Source organism: Hirundo rustica, chromosome 13 (genome assembly GCF_015227805.2).
Source record: "Hirundo rustica isolate bHirRus1 chromosome 13, bHirRus1.pri.v3, whole genome shotgun sequence".
NCBI classification, from domain to species: Eukaryota; Metazoa; Chordata; class Aves; order Passeriformes; family Hirundinidae; genus Hirundo; species Hirundo rustica.
The window spans coordinates 7,608,282-7,633,733 of record NC_053462.1 but is presented as its reverse complement, the minus strand read 5'-3'; the positions used below and the strand labels follow the sequence as shown (position 1 = coordinate 7,633,733).

At 36.4% G+C, this 25,452-nt stretch overlaps 1 protein-coding gene across 2 annotated transcripts in view; it reads left to right on the top strand.

Moving 5' to 3' along the window:
* UNC13C (unc-13 homolog C) overlaps positions 1 to 25,452 on the top strand; it is a 123,846-nt gene that overhangs the window by 48,548 nt on the left and 49,846 nt on the right. For both annotated transcript variants that reach the window (XM_040077584.2, XM_040077582.2), the window contains exons 12-16: positions 5,889 to 6,039; positions 8,393 to 8,461; positions 9,660 to 9,749; positions 10,563 to 10,691; positions 19,446 to 19,579. In XM_040077584.2, coding sequence (XP_039933518.1) covers positions 5,889 to 6,039; positions 8,393 to 8,461; positions 9,660 to 9,749; positions 10,563 to 10,691; positions 19,446 to 19,579 — 573 coding nt within the window. The remainder of the gene's footprint in view (positions 1 to 5,888; positions 6,040 to 8,392; positions 8,462 to 9,659; positions 9,750 to 10,562; positions 10,692 to 19,445; positions 19,580 to 25,452) is intronic.

The window sequence follows — 25,452 nt, the reverse complement described above, 5'->3', positions numbered from 1 at the left end:
TCTTTACCTCCTAAACAGAAGAGTCTTACAATGTATGAAAATACATAAAAATCTCAAGTTTTCTTTTTATTGCAGAATATAATGACACCACCTGCTATGGCAGTGAGCTTATCTTTCACTTTTTGTAGCTGTCTGAATTATTGTATTGTTCATCTAATGGAAGGGTAGGGAACGTATTTTGTACTTTTCACATTTTTAATGATCTTCCTTCAAGGAACTTATACAACATTGCACAGAATAATTAATGAAACTTGACAGTTCCTCTGTTTTATATTTAATCTACATATGGAGGAATTCATGTGTTGACTTTCATGAGTATTTGTGTTTCTGTGTTTAGTTTCTCTGTAGCTCTGTGTGATTATTGTGTCATTTATTAACCTATCCTGGTATTGTCATTTTATGACTTGATTTAAAATGGTATTGCATTTTTACCAAAACGTTAGTGATAGCGTTGTTCCTGCTGTGTATATCAAAATGAATTCAAGGTTTGACAGAAATGAATTGTTAAGAGCTATTAATGCTATTAGCAATTTGCATAAGAAATAAAGGGCTGATTTAGCATCTACTATCACCCCAGTAGTCGATTATCTCAATGTAACATGGCTGTATTTTTGACAGACAACCTTAACTCTAAAATTATTTTGAATTTTGGTTTTTCTCATCTCTTGATGCCTTAAAGTACTGCAAAATTTCCCAGAAAAAGTTTGAAACTGGTTTTAGAAATTCAGATGTTGCAAAAGTCAGCATTGCAAAAATAGCAATATAACTGATGTGAGTATATAAAATCTTTTTACTTAAAAGTGGTAGAAATTGACAGGTTATATTTTTATATAAAGAAGATGTTTTCTTTTTATTTCAGTAAATAACATGAAGTACAGATATTCATGAAAAGTGAGTAAATTTAGTCTGCACATCTAACATGGAGCTCGGCAAGTGCTCCAACTCATTTTTCAGGAGTCCTTACTCAAAAATTCTAATAAAGCCATTTTAAGTTAATTGATATATTTTGCCTTGTTCTCATTTTGTTCTTGCTTTCTTCTATACCTTTTCCTCCAAATTTTCTTGATGCTGTTGATTGCAAACTAGGTATATGAAGGCAGATGTACTGAGAAAGTGAATTCAATATTGATAATCACAAGAAATAAAGGCTAAGGTTTCATTGCCCTCATACCCACATCCTTGTATGTTTTAAAATGTTGTATGTCAATAATCAGCACTGCCTTTTTGAGGAGACAGCCTGTTTAAGTTAGGAATAAAATCAGTGATTAATGTAATTTCAAGAAATACTTGGACAAGAATATGTAGTTATATACATTGTTTTGCTGATTCATCGGCAGACAACGTCTCAGAGCATTCAGAGACTTTGGGGAGAAGAGTAGTGAAGACACCAAGACTATTTGTCATGAGGAATTTTCTTTTTGATTATTATCTGCTGGGTTTATTTCTTTTTATGAGATTACCTTTTTCTTCTGGAACAATTTTAGTGGCTGGAAGAAAATGTACAGCTTCTTGATTTGGAAAATAGAATTATCAGATTGCATTTGGTAACAAAGATCTCCTGCTAAAACAAAAGCAATTTTCTACTATACAGCAGAGAGAGAATTTGAATGTAATCGCTTTGCCCAGAGGAGTATTGTGTAAGCATTTTTTGCTTGAGAATCTAGTTGCAGAGTACTTCTACTGCAAGTCTCATGATAACATTGGAAATTAAAATGTTTGTGTTTGTAAATGCAAAACTGACTAAGCTTTAATACCCGGGGATCCAGACCTCAGAAAACATCTGCACTTCATCTGGCTACGTGAGTTTTTAGGATGCTGCTAATGAGGGGCTGTTTTTGCCTGAATGTAGTTTTTAGTATTCGTTTTAAAGTTAGATATTATATAAAGTTTCAGTACCACTTAATGATAGTCAGTCTTGCCCCTTTTAAGTATGGATAGGTGGCATATGCTGGAGTGGGAGCATATGCCTTTCTGCATTTCTACACAGCATAAATCTGATTAAGCTTCTCTGAAGTACCCTTATCAAAAGTGATTTGGCATCCTGTTCCACTACAGCAATGAACAATCCCACTTTTCTATCATTTCTGGTTCATGATGTTGGCTTTGTCATCTATGATCCCTTAATAAGCCCTGAAGATTTATATTTTTTCCTTTAGAGCACAGAAATAATATATCAAAATTTTAGTTTTGATTTTCTAAATACGTTGAATATATTCGTACTGGCATGTGGAAATCAGCCTACAAGATATCACACTGGTGGTTACCTGTCTTCCCTAGTCATTTTCCCCAGTGAGACCTTTCTCACCAAGCTTAGAAGGAGAATGATTTCAGGGGTGGTGGCACCTCTTGTTGGAGATCAGAACATCTCTGCATCTTGATGAGATAAGTGTAGACAATTTTTCCCTAAGGATGCTGACTTAGAAGGGATGTTTTACTCTCAAGGTACAGATTACAACTGCACAGTTCCTGAACAAGGAAATCTACTTTAAGTTACCAAATGTGGAATTCGTGTGCATAGAAAAACAGCCATTGACCTAAACCAAAATACAGCAGAAAGACTGAATCTGTTGCAGTAATTGCAGTTATTTGAAGTCTTGACTGTATGGGTTACATAATCCACTCTTCTTTCTTATTATTATTTTGTTCTTCCACTCCTCATGGAGTCTGTATTAGGAAAATGAAAGTGAGACAATTACAGCCATTATTACATGGTTCAGATGAGAATTTTTTGGGTTTTGTGGTGGATAGCAGCCAGGCAGACAGTTAGCCACACAAATGGTATGTGTAACTCCCAGAAGTACAAGCATGGATGTGTGAGATGACAGGGAGGAAAATAAGTATCACAGAAAACAGGAAGAAAAAGTAGGAAAACAGCACAATGATCCAGCTGGCCTTTATTTTGATGACTGTGGTGATTGATGGCAGTTTATGCTGTAAATTCAGTGTCTAGAAGGAATCATACTGGAACTTTATTCACCTGTGCATATTAAGCCACACTCTGCAGTGAAGAAAAAGTAACATTTTCCTGTCATTCATCTTTCAACGTAATTTATTACTCTTTAGAGGGCAAAAATCCGAGCACGTATTGAAACAGTGTTTGACTAGACACCAAAATTACACATAATATCAGCAACCTGAATTTACTGTGTGATAGAGTCAAGTGCAATAAAAGCTCCATTAAGATCTTTATTTCTTACTGGCAAGAGTCACCACAGGTAGAACCTAATGATTCTCAATCAGCAACATAACTCTCATTCCAGCAGGTTAATAGGCACTAACTATGTCATCTTGTTCTCCTGCTAGTTTTCAATTAATGTGGCAGCATTACAAAAAGCACACAAATCGCCCATTAAACTAATTTTTTATTGATAGCATTTGCTGGCTGATGAGTACAACACATCAATTAGACTCCTTTCTTCACTAATTCATGCTAGCAGAAATATTGGAAGAATCCCAGGCACTGTCTGTTGGTCAAGAAATTGCATAGTAAGAAAACTGGAGCAAGCAGACCTGGTTTCAGACACCACTGTAGCTTAAGCAAGCACAGTCTTGCTCTAAAATGTGTGAAACTTAGCTGTGGTTGCTGTGACATCATGTGGCCACTAGAAATTGTTAATAACTCATGCTGTTGGCTGCTGTTTTCAAGGACCTGCAAAAACAATGGTAGGCGTTTACTTTGAATTATTCATTTTAGCAAGCGGAAGGAATCCAGGTATCTTGCGCGTAGCTGATAACCTGAGTTATCAGCACTCGGAGTCATGACCCATATTGTGTACTTAATAGGTTCTGTGAACATTAGTGATTTTAATTAAATGGTGGAGAGAAACAAAGATCTGTCACAGATGCTTTATCATAATTTTCACTGAGCACATTAGAGGTCAAACAGTGCAGTGATACAATAAGGACATAAATTATACCAATTGTTTTAAATTTTCCTTGTGAAAAATTGGTACAGTTTGTATGTACAATTTGTATGTACCAATATGTACCAATTCTTCAGGATAAGAATTCAGTACAGGGCATGAGTAGCTCATTGTGAAATGCTTAGAGGAAACTACAGAAGTAACCTTAAAAAGTTGACCCAAACAATATTTCCATGTTTGTCTGTCATGTTCCCTGAAGGCAATTGAGACAATCTCAATGATTTCTCTGCTGCTGACTGCTCCTTTTGCCTGCCTCCTACCCCAGCAGAGCATGTCACAGGTATGACTCTAAGGCCAGTGGGGTTATTAGGGCCTTTTTTCTCCAGACTGATGTTACATGCACTAAGGACCTTTAAGTCCACTAAAAGACTTTTGGAAATTAAAGGTCATCAGTAAAAGTATTAATTATTTTCTCAGTTTTTTGAAAACTGGTTCTGACCATCCCTTCATATATTTCCCAAGCTTACTCATAGATAAGGAGATATTTCTATTAGCATTAAAGGTAGCCTGTATTGGTGAGAACCACCTGACATCACTATTGTATTTTATTACAAAGGAAAGTATTATTCTTCTACTTGACAGAAAACATGTGACATAAAATGAAATATTTTTCTGAGAGGTAGAGAACTGTGTTGTTCTTTCACTGAATTCTCATTTCAGTCTTCCAAAGCACTTCTGGAAAATATTGACCCTGAAATAAAGGTTTGATAATGCTATTCCATGTGCACATAGCTGGGATTGCTGGCTGCTGATCCTGGCCCATGTGATTGGTTTCTGTGTAGTTTTGAGCAGTTTCTCTCAGTTATGTAAAATGCAGGTAATAGCACTTAATGATTGCCCCTACAGGAAAATAATCCTGAATGATGCCTTGAAAGATGATTTGGACAGTGACAACAGTTAAGGGTATTTGGTTTAAGTTCAGCAGGAGAGTTCAACTGTACCTTGTGTTCATTTCTTTCTTGGAAGGGCATTAGTGCCCAGGTGGTTCAGGCCCAGCACACTGCTCAGCCTTATGCTCCTGAGGAGGAACAGGAGAGAGGAGCCAGAGACTCCAGCTAAGAGGAGCATGTGGCCAAATCAGGACCTTCAGTCACACAGAGACTGATCGGAGTTTTTTTAATCCTGTTCTGTTTGACTGCACACCCATTTTTACAAACAACTTTTCCTAATCCTCCTCATTGTCTTTTCTATTTTGTACATTTAGTCTTTATCCCTCCCAGTCCTGCCTAATTATAAATCCTGAAATTAGGAATTTATGTTTGCAGTGATGATGTTCACTCTCCTCCTGTGTCAGATCTTTCATACATTTGTACCTCTCATGTTTTGCTGTGTTATAAGCTCTTTGTATGCTACCAGCAGGCATCTCCTGTTTCATTAAGCAAGTAAACAGTGCTGCTACATTGCACCTCTGGTTTTGGTTGCTTTGGGTTTAACAGACTGATCACCTAAATTGTACTGGCCTGCATCAAGTGGAACAGTTTCAGTTATGACCTAATTCAAATCAAGGTGAACCCAGAAGCTGCTTGAAGCACCTTTCTTTGATTATGTAGCATAAAATAAAAGTCATGCTAAAATGCTGGTTTGATTCTTTTTGTTGGCAATGATTAAATCTTCTACTATAAATCTCTGTGACTTTCTGTGATGGTGGGTTAGAGTTTGCTTTTTAGGTTTTCTTTAATAATTAATATTTTGCTTAATAGCAATTTAAAAAGTTAAGTAATGGTTTTGTGTTTAGGATTAACAGAGTAAGAACTGGATATTAATCTAATGTGGCTGGTTTGAAAATACCAGTGTGCAACAAGTGGCAATTATATCAAACATGTCTGGTTTTTCCTCATGTGCATCTGTACAATTTTTCAGGAGGTAGCCTGAAAGTTACATCGTTGGAGTTAGAAAGAAATTATAATGGGAGGAGAAGTAGATTCCCTGCCATCTTTACTAATTGTTGGTTTGTTTGAATTGCAGGCACTTTTCCTGTCTCTCTTCTAAATACATGTGCCCTGGTGTTCCAGCAGTTATGAGTATATTGTTGGCCAATATAAATGCTTTCTATGCTCATACAACAGCAGCAACTAATGTATCTGCCTCAGATCGCTTTGCTGCTACTAACTTTGGGGTAAGTAGATTTTCTTTTTTAATAGAGTTCTAGTCCTATTTTTCCCAGTATATTCCATATTAACTTCTACATTGATTTTTTTTTTTTAATTGTTCATTTTAAAGAGTAAGGGTGGTTGTTAGCTTTTGAGAACTCTACCCTGAGTCTTTAAAATCAATTGTTATAAAAGCCAGACAAGATGCTGCTCAGCTCCTTGTGAGGTGTAAGGGGTTGGAAGTATTGGTCCACATTCATAGTGCTAAAATCTCCAACCAACAGGTTTTTGTTTTATTGCAGTGGGCCTTGCAAACTGCTAACTGCTTTAGACTAAGTATTGGATGCAATTCCATTCTTGGGCTGTGTCATCAGTGAACTCATGTTAACCTAATGGATGTAGCCATAAATGCTGCTCTTCTCACAAGGATCCATAATAAAGGACTCTCTCTTATTTTTGATGAAATTTTTGCTGGTGCATTGTCCAAGTCCTGGGTTTAGGTGTCAGGAATTTTAGCAGGAATAATAGCATTTCAGGATGTGGTAATACTTCTTTTGTTACTGGTAAATTTTCTTCTGTGGATAAGTATCTCACAGCATAGACTTCCTAGTCTTTGAACATGATAATAAATAAAGACACATTTGCTCTTTATTCTGATTTCTTCACCTACGCTCACAGGAAACTGAGAGCAGGAAGGCAGAAAAATAATTCAGAGAAGTTGCCTTCATAGCTCTGGTATTACACTATAGAGAGTTTTTTATATGGAAAAACTAATTTATTCTTTCCTCTTTTTTCTTTTTTTAGCAGGGTTTTTATTTGTAGGGCTGGTATCAAAGCCAGGTATTTGATGTAACAGTTTTCATAGAATACAGTTTACTGACATGAAATAAAATATTATTCATAATTAAAAATTATTAAATACAAAATGAAATTCTAAATTTCAAGTTTTATTTGAAGCCGTGTTAGAGGCACTAGTACTCTTCTCCAGCATTAGAATAATAGAGGAATTATGAATTTTAGATTTTCAAGACAAAATTATGAAATTACACATTTGGATGAGTAAAGAAGAATGACAATATTTTTGTTGAAACATTTCTTCTCTTTCAATGTTCAAACTTTATTAGACTTTTGACTTTGATGCAACTTTGAAATTTAGAATGGTTTTGCTGGGTTTTTTATCCTTTTTTTCCATTTTTCCAATGATCAGAACTACTTCTGTCCTCAGGCTGGGCAGAGGTTAATTCCTTTCTCTGATGTTAATGCCAGTTTGCCTTTGACGCAATTCCAATCCAATTCATAGTTCAACAGATGGATGGGAAAAGAGTAGTAGGCATCACTAATAGAGATTTGGAGCTCTTTTCTCAAACAATTGACTTATAGGCAAAATATTAGATTATTCTTCTCTTCTGGGTCAAAAGGCATTTGTTAGTGAATAGCTGCACATCATTCATCAGAAACAGCATCTCAAATTCAAGTCCTCAGGCTACAGCTGGGAATGATTTGGCTGACTGACTATTTCAGTACAGATTTATAACATGACAAAAAAAGTTCTCCTTTGATTGATCCCTTAAGGGAACTGTGCCAAATTAGTGGGGTTTGGTGCAGGTTAGAACTCCACTGATGAGAGACAGTGCAGAAAGACACTATTTTCAAATTACTGATCATCACATTTGAGGAATGGTGCAGATACAATCAGTGGAGCCTGAGAGCTATCCGCTCCTGCTTCTTCCAGTAGTCTGCTGCTTTTACACAGGCTGAGATTTCAGAGTTTTGTGCAGTAGACTGTGGAATACGTTCTAACATGGTAATTAGAAACTCTCATTAGTATTACTAGAGAATGGCACGACTCAGCTGGAAATCACACAGCAAAATGCTTTCACTGCTCCTTCATATTTCAAAGGAAAAAATATAATTGCATTGTATTAGTACTACTTAACTTATTCCTACAAAAGCCACTGTTTCAGAAGTATAATTTTCAGTCATACTTTTGCACCAAATTCTGTTGTAAATGAGCATCATTTCTTATTTATTAAAGGAAGGGGGAGATGCTTTCTTCAAGAGTTTAATCAATTGCAAGACAAATATAAGACAGGAAAATGTTGCATTGCAAAATCTTTGTGACTTCACTAACGAATTGCCCAGCTGCAGGGTGTTTAATACATTCTAGTTATACAATATAAATAGAAAGTTAAAATAAAGTGAAAGAAGATGCATCGCCTGGCCTCGAAACACAGGTATTTCAAACCATCCCTTGTATATGAAATATTTGAAAATCAATTTGTTTTCCATTAAGTTGAGTGGAAAGAAGGGCTCTAAAACCTCAGCAATTACAGGAACCTGCAAATTTTAGTGCAACATATTCTTGTTTTCTTTTTACAGAGAGAAAAGTTCATAAAGCTGCTGGATCAGTTGCACAATTCTCTGAGGATTGATTTATCTAAATACAGGGTATGTACAATGTATTCAGTCTAGGGCCAACATGAGACCCCAAACCATTTGGAACAAAAATTTAGAGAATTTAAGCTGTTTAACACCAATGTTTTTCCAAGTCGACAAAGAAAAGGCTTGGTAATTTCTTTCCTAGAGCTAAGAATGGGTCAAGAGATAAGCACATATTCAAGAAAGAGTAATATGCAACAACTTTGGTTAAATTGGTCTATAACTAGTCTTCAGCTGATTAAATTAATTCATCTGGGAATTACCTCCCCTGGCTCAGGTAGTGCAAAGTGAAGTCACATTGTTTCTGAGACACTGACATCACTGCTACAGCTTGCATGCTGATATTCTAGTAATGTTGAAAGAATCTTGTCTCCCTGGTTTTCTATGTGGTGGAAGGTTTCACTTCTGCCTCGTGGAATCTCCTTGCCCTGAGGTATGCTGCAAAGGCAGCCTTTCAGGAAGGCCTGCCCTGGGTACCGGCCAGTTACCACGTGCTTCTGAGCTCCCTCTCCCCCAGTACACTGGATCATGAAACTTTTGGACAATATCTATGATAGCACTTCATCACCTGTGGTTCTCCTTTCAGCTTCTAGGAATGGCAGCCTCTCCATCAAGGATTTCTGTGCTCGTCTGGCTTGCTCTCTAAAACTGGAGAACAAATGGAACGTTTAAAAAACCCCAAGGCATTAAAGGGAGTTGCACATACTTTAGTTTTTAGGATCATATACTTAATGAACGAGATACGTTCATCCTAGCATAAGGCTGATGTTCCACTAGTAGGAATTTATTTAAATAAATAAATGCTTTACATCAGTCTGGTAACCCAGAGATTGTAGCAAAATTTTAATATATTATTTCTACATTAAGCTACGACTGCATTTATGCCTACAAGTGATGTATGTGCTCTGTAAAACCCATAAATTATTTTCATTAGCAACAGTTTCCAGACTTTGCTCCCTTCATGTTTTGGGAATATCACAATATTTTCAGTTATTTATATTACAAGTGCAAGAGCATTATCAAATGTGTACCTACACATGTCCAAGGGATATTCATTTTTAACTACCTCACAGGCAGAATTTGGGTGACATGAACATCCCTAATCCTTCCAAGCAGCACCTAATGTTTTCTTAGAGGGTTTTTGACTGGTTCAAGGATTTTACCTATAACTCAAATTTTGCACGATTCCTTCTGTCCCTGCTTCCAGGATAATTTTCCTGCCAGCAACTCTGAAAGACTGCAAGATCTGAAATCAACTGTGGACCTGCTAACCAGCATTACTTTTTTTCGGATGAAGGTATTGTCCTTTACTTGCACAAACAAATTTCCTGAAGAAAAAAAAAAAAAAAAGTACTTTTTTAATTAGTTTAAAGTCAAGTCACATAAAGCATGCTTAGCTGAACTTCTTATGAGTCGTACAGAATAATGGTTTTCTACTGCTATAATAAAATCACAAGTCAAACAGCGAAATAAATCTGATAACTATTTGCCTTTGTTATAACCTTATTCTCTCCAAAGGTTGAGATCTAAGTGGTCAAGCATGGAAATACTTTTGGAATGGAATGGTTAACATTGATATTACTGAATGAAAAAAGAGAAACACAAAGCAGCCTTTGTCATAAGAGCACATGATTCCATTGCATTAGGCAACTACATAAAGAGAATTAAAATAATCCATTAAGTTAAAGTTTGAGTTAATGTATCCTGAAATGGAGTAAAAAGATGAACCCTTTGCTTTAAATAAATAACTGATTTGGCTGATATTCAAAGGAAAGCACATAACTATATGGTTTGATTTTTTCCTAAATAATTTTAAAAAAACTTATAAAATATAAACCCTAAGATGTAAAGATATAAACTCTTGGGAAAACATGCCTCTTTCATCATATAAATATTTTAATTCCAATAAAAATCAGTGATAAAATCTACTCGCATGAGCTTTAGTATGTCTTTGAATTAAATCCACCTTAATTCAAAACAATTTTAATTATTTTTATCATTGGTTTATTTGAACACTTTTCGTCCTGTATAGCAGAACTACATTCAACACTTGGATTTTTTGTGTTCAATCTCATTTTTACATTCTCCTATTTATAAAATATTCAATTAGGTCCTGGAATTGCAGAGCCCCCCTCGAGCCAGTACTGTGGTGAAAGACTGTGTAAGAGCCTGCTTGGATTCAACTTATAAGTATATTTTTGACAACTGCTATGATCTCTACTCCCAATTAGTGGATCAGGTAAGGTCAAAATGAACTTTTTTTGTGCTATTGCTCATTCGTTACTTGTTTGCCTTTAGTAAACAGAAAGCCTTCCAGTGCTCCTTCATACCATAGCACTCAGATTTTCATTTTATTTATGCATGGAGGAGCAACATACCGTAAACACACTCATAGACAGCTATCAACCCTAAAACGTTTAACATGAGCTTCAAAATGGACACATAAACTCATAAATGTAGTCATCAAGTTGATGTGACTGAAATTGTCCAGAGGTTTTGGGGAAGATGACATTTGATTGATTACTGTGCTTTTAAGGTCTGAAACAGGAAAATAGTTATTTAAAATCTAACATTTCACTTCTGTAGCTTTAGGAAAAAACACTTCATTTGCTGAAAATTATATAGTCTTTCCAGCCTTATATTTTAGCACCTATGAGGCATACTTGGATCCAAGCTTTAGTAACTGCTTTAAGAAAGCAGAGGATAATTCTGAAACATTTCTTGATATAAGTCTGTCAGGTTGAACTGTCAATGCAAATAATTATAGCATTTGTTGTGTTCCAAATGACATGCAAAATCGTTGAGAATACTGTTTATTTTTTGTATAATACAGTCATTCTATAAGTAATGTTAGAATTAATTATTGTCCTAAAGGAGCATCACTTCTTTATCATATTACCTCCTATACTTTGTATTTTCTTTCTGGATGGTACACTGAAAAAATGGTAATTCTGTGACTGTTCCAGCCTTGAACAGGATTAACTAAGTTCTTTGGCAAATGCACTTTTTTTGTGTGTAGGTGTATATTTGATAAGAACACTCATACTAATGATATAAGACCTGGAATTTATTTGAAAACATATTTCACTTAAATCCAGAATATGACTTCCTGTATTTTAAGAAAGGTGATGTTTGGTATCTATTCAACATTTCTGAAATGAGAATTTATTTTCTCATGTTGGATTCCTGTTATGTGAGAAAACTTAACTGTAGCTTTGAATGTAAGAATTTCTCACCAGCACCAGTAAGCACTCCACACTTAGTGCTGATGGGTGTTTATCCTACAACAGATTATATTGTAAGCAGAGTAGGAGTATAAATTAGTGGAAGGAGCAGCTTCAGGCATCCCATCTATTTACGTCACAAACTGTTCTGTTTTCTTGCTAACATTTACTCTGCAGCAATTTGATCTTGTCTGGTAAATATAATATGAAGTGCTGCTAGACTGGGTATTACATAAGTCTGCAGTGTATCAGTAGATTCTAGCCCTCAGTAAACAGCTAGAAGTGATGAAGTCTTACCTCTGCAAAGCATTGTGACAACTGCAAAAGCTTACCTGTGTTCAAAAATTGGCAACTTTTTAATGTGACTCCATACAGTCATTTAGTCTATTTCAAAATATGGTTTTAAGGTGCAGGAATATTACAGCTTTTCTGCTTGGTAGACAATGTAAAACTTGCTTAAGTAAGGGTTCTCTCCACATTATATTTGAGGCAGAATAGGCAATGTTGTTATTATATTTTTCTCTCACACAACTCTACTTAATGGTGGAGAAATAAGAAGTCCTGAAATTAAGAAAAAAAATTTAAAAATCTGCAAGTATTCACTCAGTTGGAAAACTGAGTTAACTGCATTTCACTGTATTTCTGCACCTCTTGAGTTCTCTTTCACAAGATTTCCAGCAGAGGCAGTTTTATGTGGAAACTTTAAGTAGACAACTGTCCGTACAGTTACAATCACCAAGCAGTGCAAGAAACTTCAGTGAAGGTGTGTTAAAAGCAAAATTTAAAATAAATGGATTGCATTCAAAATAATTAATTTCTAACAGCAAATCACATTAAAAATCAAACAAAAAATTCAAGCAACAATCACGTATAATCTTAATGCCAGACAGTCAAACTGTTTCACAGAAGGTGTGAGACAATTCTGAGAAATAGAACTGGTCTAGCATTAATAGATGGATGAGTAAAATTAATTCAAAAGACTACCTAAGTTCTACATCAGCTCTTGAGTTGTACAAGGAGACTTTGTTCAGCATGATCCTCTTATGGTTTCCTATCAATAAATCCGAAAGTGCATTTGGTTTTAGGCACACTTAAGTTTGCAGCTTGTTTGAACCTAGAGTTCTGGAGGCTTTCCAGTGAATCCAGGTGACTGCTTTGTGGTACCACTGTTATAATGTAGCAGTAACCAATATTGTAATTAACATTTCATTAGCTTTGTGTCCAAGCCCCTTAGATTAGACCAGACACCACCCTCAAGCCTTCCCTTATTTCTGCTCTCCTCCCCATCAGGTTAGGTCTCCTTCCCTCAGCAGGATGAAGGGAGCTCATCCTAGTGTGGTGTTCTGCAGCACAGGAGGTTCATGTTTTAGCTGCACAGCTGAGCTTTGAGCTGTGAGTACTGAGAACTGAAATCGATGAGCCCCAAAGCAACAAGAAATGGTTCCTATGTAGGTCAGCACCTGCTCTCACTCAGGGGAAGGACTGGCAGCTGCTGTTCTGCTGAGGCCCCTGCACGCTCAGGGTGTGTATCTGTGCGCAGCTCAGGGTAACCACCTTCTGTAGCTGCTTTTGGCTGCAACCTAAAATTCTCGGAGATGCCTGCCATAGTATTTCTAGAAAATATGCTTCAGGTCTGATTGTGTGGGATTTTTTAAGTTTGGGGTGAAAATAGAGCAATGACTGTTAAAATTGAGGGCACTCGAACTGGAGTGTTTGGATGTTTGCCACTATAAATGCAACAAGTAAATCACAAAATATGCCCAGCAGTCTCTCATTCCTCTTTTTATTACTCTCTACCTTTGTGTCAGGCAGACAATCACCGTTGAAAAGCTAATATCTTGCAGCAAAATATCACCCCTGAGGATACTTCCTGGGGTGAAGCATTACGAATGCTAACAGTATGCAAAAATGTCATACTACAGTTCCACACCAGAGTACAAAGAACAGCTGATAGCAAAAAGCAATGACTACCACAGACAGTAAAACATGATAGCTTGACAGTCTTACTGACATGTATATTACAATCCTGATTATTGGAGACAAAGCCCTCTGGTGAAGAGCTATCTAGTTCCTTATGCAGCACATGCAGTATTTTCTCTTTTTAATTAACAGTTATCTGAGTGAAGTGCTTAGCTGCCCTATGTTAAAAAAAATATCCTGAAGAAGTAGTTTAGGAAGCACTTTGATAGCTTTCTGGTTCAATTTACAGATATGTCACTCCTTCTGCTTTCTTGAAAAAACAAATTTTGAAATCCTGGCTGGTGCTCACAGTGACTGAAGTCCCTTCAATAATTCTTTTTGCAGTCTTCTCCATTGAGTGACACCAATGAAATGCAGACCATACCCTTCACGTTATCTGAAGAGCTCTTGATCAGTACCAATAATTTCGTGACTGATAGCACCAATATACTGGAGTAAAACACTGGAGTACTTTATATTTGACACCAGCTCAGCAGAACAGGCCTGATATTCTACCTGATGTTAGGGACTTTTGCTTGAGTCGGCACAGCTCTGCATGTTGTCACAGCACAGCTTGGTGCAGACAGGAGGTAGCAAAAAATGATTGACTTGTTCAGGAGCCAGGTGTGGTGCAGCTGCAGCAGCACAGCACACTGCCCTTGCCATTTCTCTCTTGCAGGGGCACAGCACCTTGGGTTGGGTGGATAATGCACTAAAAACATCCCGGCTCTGGGAACTGGAGGTGTAGGTGAGCACATGGATGTGCCTATGCTTTGAGAGCTGGCTCAGTTTTGCTTTACTCAGCTGTGAGTCCCTGCCCACTTCTCCATTTGGGATTTGGGCATCTAAGTCTAAGAGCTATTTTTGAAAGTGTACTTTTTTCTCTTTAACATCAATGACCAAAAGGAGTTGTTAGATTATTAATTTCTTATAGAAATACCGCAAGAATTGAAGCATGACTGTGATCTGTGGTTTTCAAACACAGCAGAAGTATGAAGTGGCAAATAAAGTTCAGTCGCAAAAGCTGTTTACTGCAGAGAGTCCTATTTTTCAGTCTTGCAAATTTCAGTGTAAAGTAATACTTCTTTGTGAGGCACTTTGTTATATTTACATATTGCTTTAGATGCACTGAAAAGGTTCTGACTTCTTCAAAACTGGTGTGTAGAGGGTGCTTAGAGATCGCTTCTTTGTTGTAGCATTGTCTTTGATGGGCAGTGTGTTAACCACAGTAATAGAAAAACATTTGGTAAATAACCTCAGAACAGAAGGATTTTGTGCTATGGTATTTCCAACGCCATTCTGAGAATTCTCTGTCAGAGGAAGACCAAATCTTACAATTTCTTCTTAGCAGTTTGTCTGAGATCACTGATTACAAAGTCAAAGAGCTTGAAATAAGTGAGGGACTCACTTTGGTCTTCCTCCACATATTCCCTGCAGAAGCAGAACACTTCTGGGTGGGTAAGTTAGATCAAAACCACAGTATCACTTGGCCGGCCTCTGCAGAGGAGCTATGCAGATAGACCACAGATAGACCATTTAAACCAGCTCCATTCACATGCCAGCCCTTGAAGAAAAAGGCTAACAGTTCTTAATGAGAGTTAATCCAAAAGTATTCTGTTCCACTTCAGTTGGTACTGGAGAATACATAAAGTTGCCTGGAGAAGGTGTGGGTGCCCCATCCCTAGAAGTGTTTGAGGCCAGTTTGAATGGGACTCTGAGCAATCTGGTCTAGTGGAAGGTGTCCCTGCCCACAGCAGGAGGATGGAAAAAAATTATCTTTGACATCATTTCCAATGCAAACCATTCTGTGATTCTATGATGATTCTTCCAGTAGGATTTCAGTTTCAAATAAGTTAATGGTTTAGCAGTTAGTTACCATGCAGCAGCACTGCACAGGGAAATCCCTCACAGGTTTTCAATGCATATCTGCATGTGGTTTCTGGCTTTAGGACCTGTTGAGTAAATTCTGTAAAGCCAAATTTTCATTCTTTTAGATGTTAAAAATATAATTAGAAATCATACAAAATTCTAAAACTAGGCAGGTATGATATGTGAATGTCTACATGTGTGTATATTTTATATATAGTGCATATTGTATATATGCTGTTGATTCTACATTAAGTAATATTATATGTAATATAACAAATATACAGTTTAAAATATGGAAGAATTGTTAAAATTATTATTTCATTGTCTAAGATTGGTCTGTAAAATTGCCCTCTGTTGCCTTGTGCTGATCAAGGCTACTGTGTTGGTTTCCATTGAGTTTCCACTGTATCATTATTTATATAGAAAAAACTGTATTCTGAAACCTAGCTTGGGGCTTGCAGCAGACAGCTATATATAACTTTCTGATATCATAGGATTCAGTTTATCAAAGTTACACAGATACTAATGGGTATTGATTGCACAGAGCATAACAAAATAAACACAAAGAAAATTAAACCAGACATTCATCCTACGATCTGGTAAAAACAGTGATGAGAGAAGTTGAAAGCCCTCTGTTTCTCAGACTAGGCTTTACAGATTTGTCTCAGGGTAATATAGATGTAGATTTTAATCTCGCTTCACACTATGTCAGAGATTGCTTTCTCCACTCTCAGCTACTTTTCTAGAGTACAAAATGTTTGCTTGTCAACAGTTTAGCATTTTTTTTTCCATTAAACTCAGAAAACTCCCTCTACAATTTATTTTTTTCTTCTTTATGAGAATATCAAAACACCGGTAAAGATTTCAGAGGCTCTGTGCTGCATGATCCATTGCTTGCATATGAATTCAGGTGACTAGGAAATTGACTGTAAAAGGGAAATGGGACAAACATGATTTGGTGCAAATAATTTATTTCGATTCATATCCTATGAAAAATTGCTCTTATGCACTTTCTATTTCTGGTTTTGATGTCTTATGTGGCAAAAGACAAAGAGCTATCACCTACTTTGGATGTTGCATTAAAAAAAGCCATAGAGAATCTCCAGTACTTACTGTATTTGTGAATCTTAAGTGAATAATATGACTTCTCTTTAAAGACATTTTTCTTAAAAGGTGTTTACTACAGCTCTAGGGTGATACTAAAGACAAGCAGTATCCAAGTCAAATAGTATCAGAGTATAAAAACCTGTCTTGTTGGTGAGATATCATCTGCTCTTTTTGCTTGTTTGATCTGCCAACAGAAGCCCCCTAGGAATATGATTGTTGTGCCTTTGGCCAGTCACTTACTGAACTTTTAAGTATAGGACATTTTAGGGCATTTCATGGTTCTGTGCATGCAGGCAACATTACCATCCACAGTGATGTTACAGGAGGTCAAGATATTTTAAAATACCCTTTTCTATGTGAACCAGCTCATGGAGAATAAAGTGCTAATTGGTAAGTTTTCATTCATAGCAGTATTTGGAAAGGTCTCTTGCTTACAGGAAGAGCAGCCTGTGATTTGAGCTTGGGCAGTGCTGTATCAAACAAAAACAGAAGACAGGAAACTTCAGAAAATAATTTATTTTAAAATTAAGAACCACTAATAGCATCAGTTTAATTAATAATTTTTTCATCTTGCTGTATCAAGAATTTTTGGTCCTCTTGACCTTTTCAGTTGTATTTTAAAAAGTTCTCATTGTTATCATCCTCTACAATAATAAGCAGTATTTAGGGTCTCCTATGTCTTCTCGCTGTATTTGTGCCAGTGTGCTCTAATTAGGTATATCAGCCATTTAGTTCATGCTTTTACACTGACAATTTCTTTGGAATGGGTATAATGAGAGTGAAAAAAAATCTAGATTGAAATCAAATTTCCACCACTGTTTTACCTCATTATAACAGCACTGCACCAAGCCTGCCAGAGCTGGGGAAGCATTTGGGCAGTACTGTCAAAAACAGTGTGGTTTTGGGCATTGTCCTGTGCAGGAATCCAAGAGTTGGACTCTGGTCCTTGTGGGCCCCTTCCAAGTCAGAGTATTCCATAATTCTATAATTCTTCTACAAAGGCTTCTGTTGTACATAAAGCAAATAATAGTGCTGGCAGTAATAAGGTAAAAAGAGCTTGAATTATTCTGAGCATTTCTAACACACTAGTTAGATTTTTAAGATAAAGAATGGAAATAACAAGCAGGGATGAGCAGAGTATGCCCTTTCTTCAGGGCATAAAACTACCTCTGTAATGTGAGATTTTTTTAAAAATACTTTCTCTAGGACTTTTGAAAAGGTCATACAGATTTTAAAGAGATTTCTTTTCCAGAAAATTTTTGTAGAAAGGACCTCCTTGTGCAACTATTACTTTGAAAATAAGTTACTTTTTTGCTATCTGTGTTAACAGAATTTGCATTCTGTGATTCACATTCACAGCCATGAAAAGCTGTCTCAGCTACATGTGAATGAAATGCAGTTCTTGGGTAAGATGCTGAGCTACATATGAAGTGGCTTTGTCTTCTACAGCTGCCTTTCAGTTGGTTTGGTTTAACAAACTTCTGAGAAAAAAAAAGGTCTATTAGACGTATATCTTTGATATAAAAACAAGACCTTTTTAGGAAAAATATAATGTATTCCAGGGAAAGCCCTTGTGAGTGACATTAATGCTCTGATGTTTATTTCTGTTTTGAAAAGCTCTCTCATTTGCATGCACAGTTGTTAATTGTTGGTGACACCAGACCCACTGTCCTTTGACCTGCTCCTGAGCTTTATTTCTGTTGCTTTAGACACTGAGGTGGTACCGTTGTAGTTCAACTGCATATGTAGCAGTGTGATTAATGATACTTGTCTAAAATATTCCACAGTGGCCACAAAAACAGTTTCAAATAGGTGTTGTTGAAATTCCCTTTCTGCCATTCTAAATGCTATTCACAGATAAAAATTAATTGAGGTTATAATAACTTTTAATTAATTCATTGTGACACTAATACAGTGTTAGGCATATTCAAAAAGATACCAGGTCCATTGGAGTGGTCATAGTTGGACTAGGATTGAGAAGTACAGAATATATGTTTAAACTTGTAGGGTTGCAGGCATGTTTATTTTTTTATTTACTAGCTGAGAGCTCTTTCAATCTCACACAGCAGTGTAGAAGGTAAAAGAGTGTGTGTACATCTAGCATGTGCAGCTCTGTGTGGCAGAAATTATTCATGTATGTGTCCATACAAAATTATTTTTTTTTTTCATATTTGGGTCTCTAGAATAAAGTTATTTATTGGACATTGATGACAAATCTGATCCTTCTGCCAGGAAAAGAAATGTAAAATACTTTTGCCTAGGAAACTGTAGGCTAAGAGTTCATGGTAGAACTTGTAGAGACGAAGTCTCTCTGTAAATGCGCATTTTAGTGAAAATAAAGAATGTAAAATTCTCAGTAAAATAAAGGGAAATTCAACTGCTTCTTCATTTAGACCAAACATCATAAGCAGCTGTTAGGACAAGTACCTTCAGCGTATAATTCAAAACAAAACTTTAAACTATCCTCAGCATTGATTTTTTTCAGTCTTTATTGTGTTGGATATAAAAGTTCTGCCTCAACAGACGATTCTACCTGTTCTGAGTCTCAGCACAGCAAATTTAACAATGTATCTAATTACAGTGTGAGCGTGCACTAAAAACCAAGTCTCTATTGATCTCCTTTTCTGACATGACAATCTTTGCACTATGGTTCTTTATATTTGTGTACAGCCAAGTACAGTTTTTCATACATTCTCCTCTGTTGGTTAGCCAGTCTTGGTCCAGAATTTCTAAAGATTCTTAGTATGTCATTGTTCCCAATCAAGGAATAATCTATAGGTGGAACTCCCATAGTATTTTCTCTAATAAAAATATATTTAATCATGTTTTAACAGAGTAAGAAACAAGAAGTTCCTAAAGAAGAACAGGGACCAACAACAAAGAATTTGGATTTCTGGGCACAGCTGATTACTTTGATGGTCACCATTATAGATGAAGATAAAACAGCATATACACCAGTCTTGAACCAGTAAGTAATTATTTTCCCCAAAAAAAATAAGAATCATGGATTTATTAAAATAAGGACAAGAAATATGCCTGAATCAGAAATTGTATTTTAAATAGAATCTAGGTAGAGATTTTAATACAGAATGTAGCATTGACATAGTTTGATAAAAACTTGGTGCTCTTATAATGGCAGTCTTTTGGTTTAGGAGCATTAAAGACAGGTGGTATATGAGTGAGTCATCTCAAAACTTTAAGTAGCAAAATATTCAGAGATAAATGGGTAAAAGGGAAATGTCAGTGACATTCCAGTGAAGGAAATTTTCAGTGTGGTGGTGCTGATGGTATGAGAGTATCATGGCACACGTGTTCAAATCATGCTGAAACCCTTTTAGGTACAATTTTTAGGCTTGTAATTGTTAAAAAAAAAATGAACTTCACAAAAAGACCCTCTCTGAATTTATAATTGGCTGGGCAGACTGATTTGAAAATGTATAAAGAGAGCAGTATCCTGGAGATGGAAGTTGACTTCTCAGAATTGATGATTTAGCAGATGAGGGAGGTACAATCAATAATCAAGACAAGTCAAATAACTTAAGGTGTTGATACATGCGTAGAAAGGAGAGAAACAATCGATAAACACAGAAAAAGAAGGCAGTGCTGGAGTTTGAACATGAAATATGTAGAAACTGTGCAAAGGAACATGTTTCACATATTACAGTTGGAGAAACAGGCTTCACACTAATTGAAATGTGATGTGATGAGGCCCTGGGGAAATGTTTTCGCTCTTTGGAGCCATTTTACAGAGAGATGGCAGAAAATCTGGGCATAGTCTGGCTGTGATGACTTATGCAAAAGTTAACATTGAAACCTACATCAGTATTATGACTAAACAATTAATAGAGGTTTCTGCAATTGCATTTAATTGAATGCTCTGAAAGGGAGCAGGAACAATCTGTTTTTTTCAGCCAAAATAGGGTAGATACTAGAAGGCACTCTGTGCATTGAGATGTGCTTGTCTGTGCATAAAAGGTACCGTTCTTCTTATGGCCCCACAGTAAAAGTGACAAAGAAACCTCCTGGTGATAGCCAGAAACTGAAATATATTTCATAGACTTCTGACTCCTTACTGTATTTGAAATAAATAAAGTATTGCTTCAGTCCTGGATAATAAGCATTTCTCTGTTAAGTCATCTGTTGCCCTGACATTGTTAAGGAATAAGTTCTTACCCTATAGAGGAAAGAAAACACTTTTCCTGTTTACTCCATTTTTATGACGTAGTGCAATGAGAGCTCAACCTTTTGTCTGACAAGCTGTATAAATAGTACAGTCACTGTAAAATATCTAATTGAGACAAATATATATGATTCATTTCAATCTCTTCATTGAAATTAAACAAGTGTAATTGCATGCTAATTATCCTAAAAATTGTTCTAGCTAAATTTTTATACAAATGTGAGGGAGAAAGTAAAGGCATAAAGAACAGGATTCTTCTAAGGGGATTAGTAGGTTCCCTAAAGTACAGATGAATGATTGTGTAAGATGTGTAAAGAATCAGGAGTGGACGGAATTGGGACAGATTAAGGCAGAGAGCTTGTGTCTCTGACTTCTCTCTGGTTTTTGTTGTTTTTTGTAAGTGAAAGAGTGAACACAGGGAATAACATGTCTTTTAGAAGTAGGAGACATCAGAAGTAAAAGATTAAGAGGCTGTGGGTGGAAAAAACTTGAAAAACTGTTCAGAGATGCTTTGGATACATTTTTTTAAAAGAAAAACTTCTCCTAACACAAAAGCACTATGTAAAAACTGTTGAGAAAAAATGAGGCAGCCTCTTCCCCCCTGCTTACCCCAGAAAAGATAATGGGTTAAAATGGATGAATGGGAAATATAAGTTGAATACACACCAAATACTGCAAAAATATGACTCCTTATTAGAAATATATGGCCATGCAGTGTCTCAGTGGACTATTCAGGCCTGCATCCATTTGAATCCTATTTTAGAAATGAGGGAACCAAAGATCCCCAGGAGACCATTCTGATTAAAATTTTCACAATTGTATAATATTGCTCAGAATTCTACTTCTCAACCAGTTTTGGAAACGCTCTTTTTATATCTGCCTTAGAGGCAAAAATGGCGCTGTGATGGAGTAGTTTGAACTGGATCAGGTTATGAATCCAGATGAAACATGACATGATGGCCTCAGCAAGCATTGCAGCCACTGACACACCGTACCACACCGCCCCGTGGGAGTGAGGGGCAACCTGCAGTTCTTACATGGCATCTGAAACTTGACAGGTTTGAGGGGATAACATGGATATTTAAGGGTATTATTGTAAAATCCTCATTCTAGTAGTTAAACAATGTAAAATGTGTTTGAAACCTGATTCAGAGGCAAATCCAGGGCTTTCTGGCACTTTCAGTATGCATTGTACATGCTGTGAGACAGGAGAAACTGCTATCAAAATAAAATATCTATTCTAATAAAAGGAAAATCAAGTCAAGAACAAAATCTTCAACTCAAATGTGCTTCTGTATTTTGAAAGCAAGATCTAAACTTCGGGCCTCTGCACTTTTTTTTTTTTCTTTTTTTTTCTTTTGCACATATACTCAGAACAGTCAAGTTGTCATTGTAGTATAGATTTAAGAAACAAGACAGTTCTGGAGGGACTTTTAAATTTGTTCTTTACTGATCATTGCAATGTTAGGATCTGTTTTCTCTGTGGCCATTGTGTTCCACACAATATGGAAAGGACTAGTACATGAAATCTGCAGGAGGAGATTTCCTCATGCTTCAGGAGTTAAGATGTTTAATAACTGTAAATTTGAAGACAGTAACTTAGATTGTAGAAACAGCATAATTGTAACCTACATGTCAGTGAGTTATGAAACATAGGGTAGTGAAAAAAAAAACTATGAAAGTGAAAAAAAATCTGAGTACACTGTATCATGAACTGGACTGTGTCAGCCTATAGAATGTTTCTTTCCTGATGGAAAGTCTGTCAGCTAGATTTTGTGTCTTGATCAGTGATATTCCCCATTATCAACTACACTTTATTCTGCAGAAGCATATGAACATCACTTCCACTGAACTTGTGGACATTACCTGTGGGAAATGGATTCATAGATCTGTTCTCATTCTTTCACCCTACCCCCTGTAGCTTCTCATATAACACTGACAGACCAGATCAGTTTTATAGAATAGATACAGTATCTGTCTTGCCTATTATTTTTCCTTCAGGGGAAGGAGTGTTAAAAATAAAGTTTGGGATAGATGAAGATAGGGCACAAAATGTAAGAATAAATGAGCTCTTTGCTCACAGTTTAAACAGAATACATATTTTCCAAAATCAGATAGACCTTTTGTCTGAAGGATTAGTGAAGCAGTGGCCATGGCCAGCACTGCACAGATGCTGTGATCCATCCTCTTCCTGCATGCACAGCACAAAACTGAATGTGTTCACCCCCTAGGACTGGTGAGATTTAGCACCTGGTTGAGACTGAAGCCACCAAGTGTGGAAAATGAGCTATTCTGAGAAAGTGCATCTGAGGTTCAGAGACTTTGATATTCTCAAGATGTAGCAGACTGGACATTTGGCAGCACAAATTAAGAAAAAGCCTTTTTAATTGTCATGCTAGAATTTCCTGACTTTGGGGTTGAACTAGAGACATGCAGTACTGTCTGGGATGCTTTGGGGGGTTATATGTGTTTTGCTTATACACTGATCCTTTTCATTTTGTTTTAAGCTGAGTTCCATTTCCTTCCATTGATCTGTGGTTTTATATATAGCCCTTCATTTGAATTAGCCAATAAGAACTGTTTTCACTGAATTTCTGCCTAATTAAAATCAATAGAGAGAAGATGTAAGTGGCTGTCTTGTCTATGTAATTTAGTACTTTTGGAAATACCTGGATATGGTCATGTATGGGCAACATAACTATTCTGGATAAACTTATATTTTATATAATTCCAAGAATTATATAAATAGAATGGAATTCCAAGAATTATATAAATTTCCCCACATAGAAATTGGGAAAATTATGGTCTATGGGTCAGAAATAACTGTAGCAAATGCAAGCTAAATGACAGAGCACTCTGCTGGTTGTCCTTTTGCTTCTCTGAGAAATGTGAAAATACATGGCTTTTGCAAAGATTAGAAAATGTAATGTGTAGAGATTTGCATGGGAAATGTCTCTGATATTTTGTACCTGAGGGATCAAAATCTGAAGTAGTTTGAAGAAGTCTTCTTACCTAAAAATAAGGTGATAAAATACAAATAATGCAAAATACCGATGCTTTGGTATTTCACCTTTGATTTTCCCTTCCCTTTAATAAGACAGCTGCTTCTGTTACCATTTATCTTTAACATGAGGAATGTGTTGTGTGGTTCTGTTGGGCATTAGTTATGTCAGCTTCTCACGTGTAGTTAGCTGCAAGGATACCTCTGGTAGTTCCCTCGTGCCTGTGACTGACAGCTGTGCAATGCCCACCAGTCTGTTAGAAGCATAAAAATTGTCAGCAATTTTAGACTTCACCTAACTGAACCCAGGTGAGATGTGTCGAACTAATTTAAACAACATTGATAATTGCAGTTTGTGTGTATGTGCTTTCATGAGGTAAAATGCATAGACAAATCTGTTCATCACTAATCAAACAAGTGCACTTTTATCAGACCCAGCCTTGCTTTACGGCCAGCCTTGCAATATGCTCAAAAGCCAGTGTCAATATTAAATCAGCTGTTAAATACTCCCTCAGAGCACCACTGGCAAAGTTCAAGTCTGGTGCTAAGGGAGCATTCGGAGTGGACTGGAGGTAAAGAAATTAAGACAGCTGAAATACATTTCAGGTTTTGAACAGAAATTAATTTTGTATTAACAGAATTAATACGAAGTTCTTTAATTGAGCTGTCATAACCATAAAGAGGGCTCAGTGAACTGAGCCAGCAACTGCTTCCTATTAAAGTGGCAGAGCTAATGATCTGTTTAAGTACTTTTTCTTTGCAGATATGATCAGGGTCAAATAGGTCTCTAAAATGAATACATTACTTAGATCATACTGCTACCACTTTAAAGTTGCACATAATTCTCATTCTTTCTATATCAACAAGACCTTTATAAATTCTTACAGTTTTACAGAAATTATTATAGAATATTCTCTGAATTTGATAAGTGCTCTACTAAAAGGTCAAAATACTTTGGATCCAGTTATTTTCTGGTATGAAGAGTAATAACCTCAACACAAAAGCCGCCCAGCTCTGTGTGTCTCCTCATTAATATATTCCCCTATTTTATGTATTCCTGGTGAACTGTGGGTGTATTTATGTGGCTCTCACTGCACCCCTGTGCTATAAAGTGCTTTACCCCACTGGGGGATTCTGTGTTCTACTTTCTGCTCTTCATCTGCCTGACCTGCCTGGCTCTGCTTCTGTGTGCTGATAATGGCTCTATTAATGGCAGTTCCACACCTGCATTAAAGATAGACCTTTATCTAAGACAAAAAATGTGACATAAAACACAGTGGTGGTCACTAAAATGCCAGCTTTTGCTAGTTGCTAGCAGTAAAAATGGCAACTCAAAAATTAAGGCCTTTCTTAAGAAGCAGCTGTGATCTAAGAAAAATTCATGTAAAAATACTTATTTGATAACAGCAGAAAGTATCTGAAAAGGACTGTTTCTCAAAAATTACATGAAGCATGAGACCAAAACTAAAATTTTGAATCAAAATCTGCATTTCACTACTTGTTATACTCTTTATTATTTTATCCATACATCAAGGTGGAAGTCTTCGGTGAATTGAATTCTACAAGTACATAAACCAGTACAGCTTCACAGACAGCTTCACTCTTTTCCAGTGTCACAAGGGAATTAAGGAAAACCTGTGTCTCTTAAACATCTGAGCCA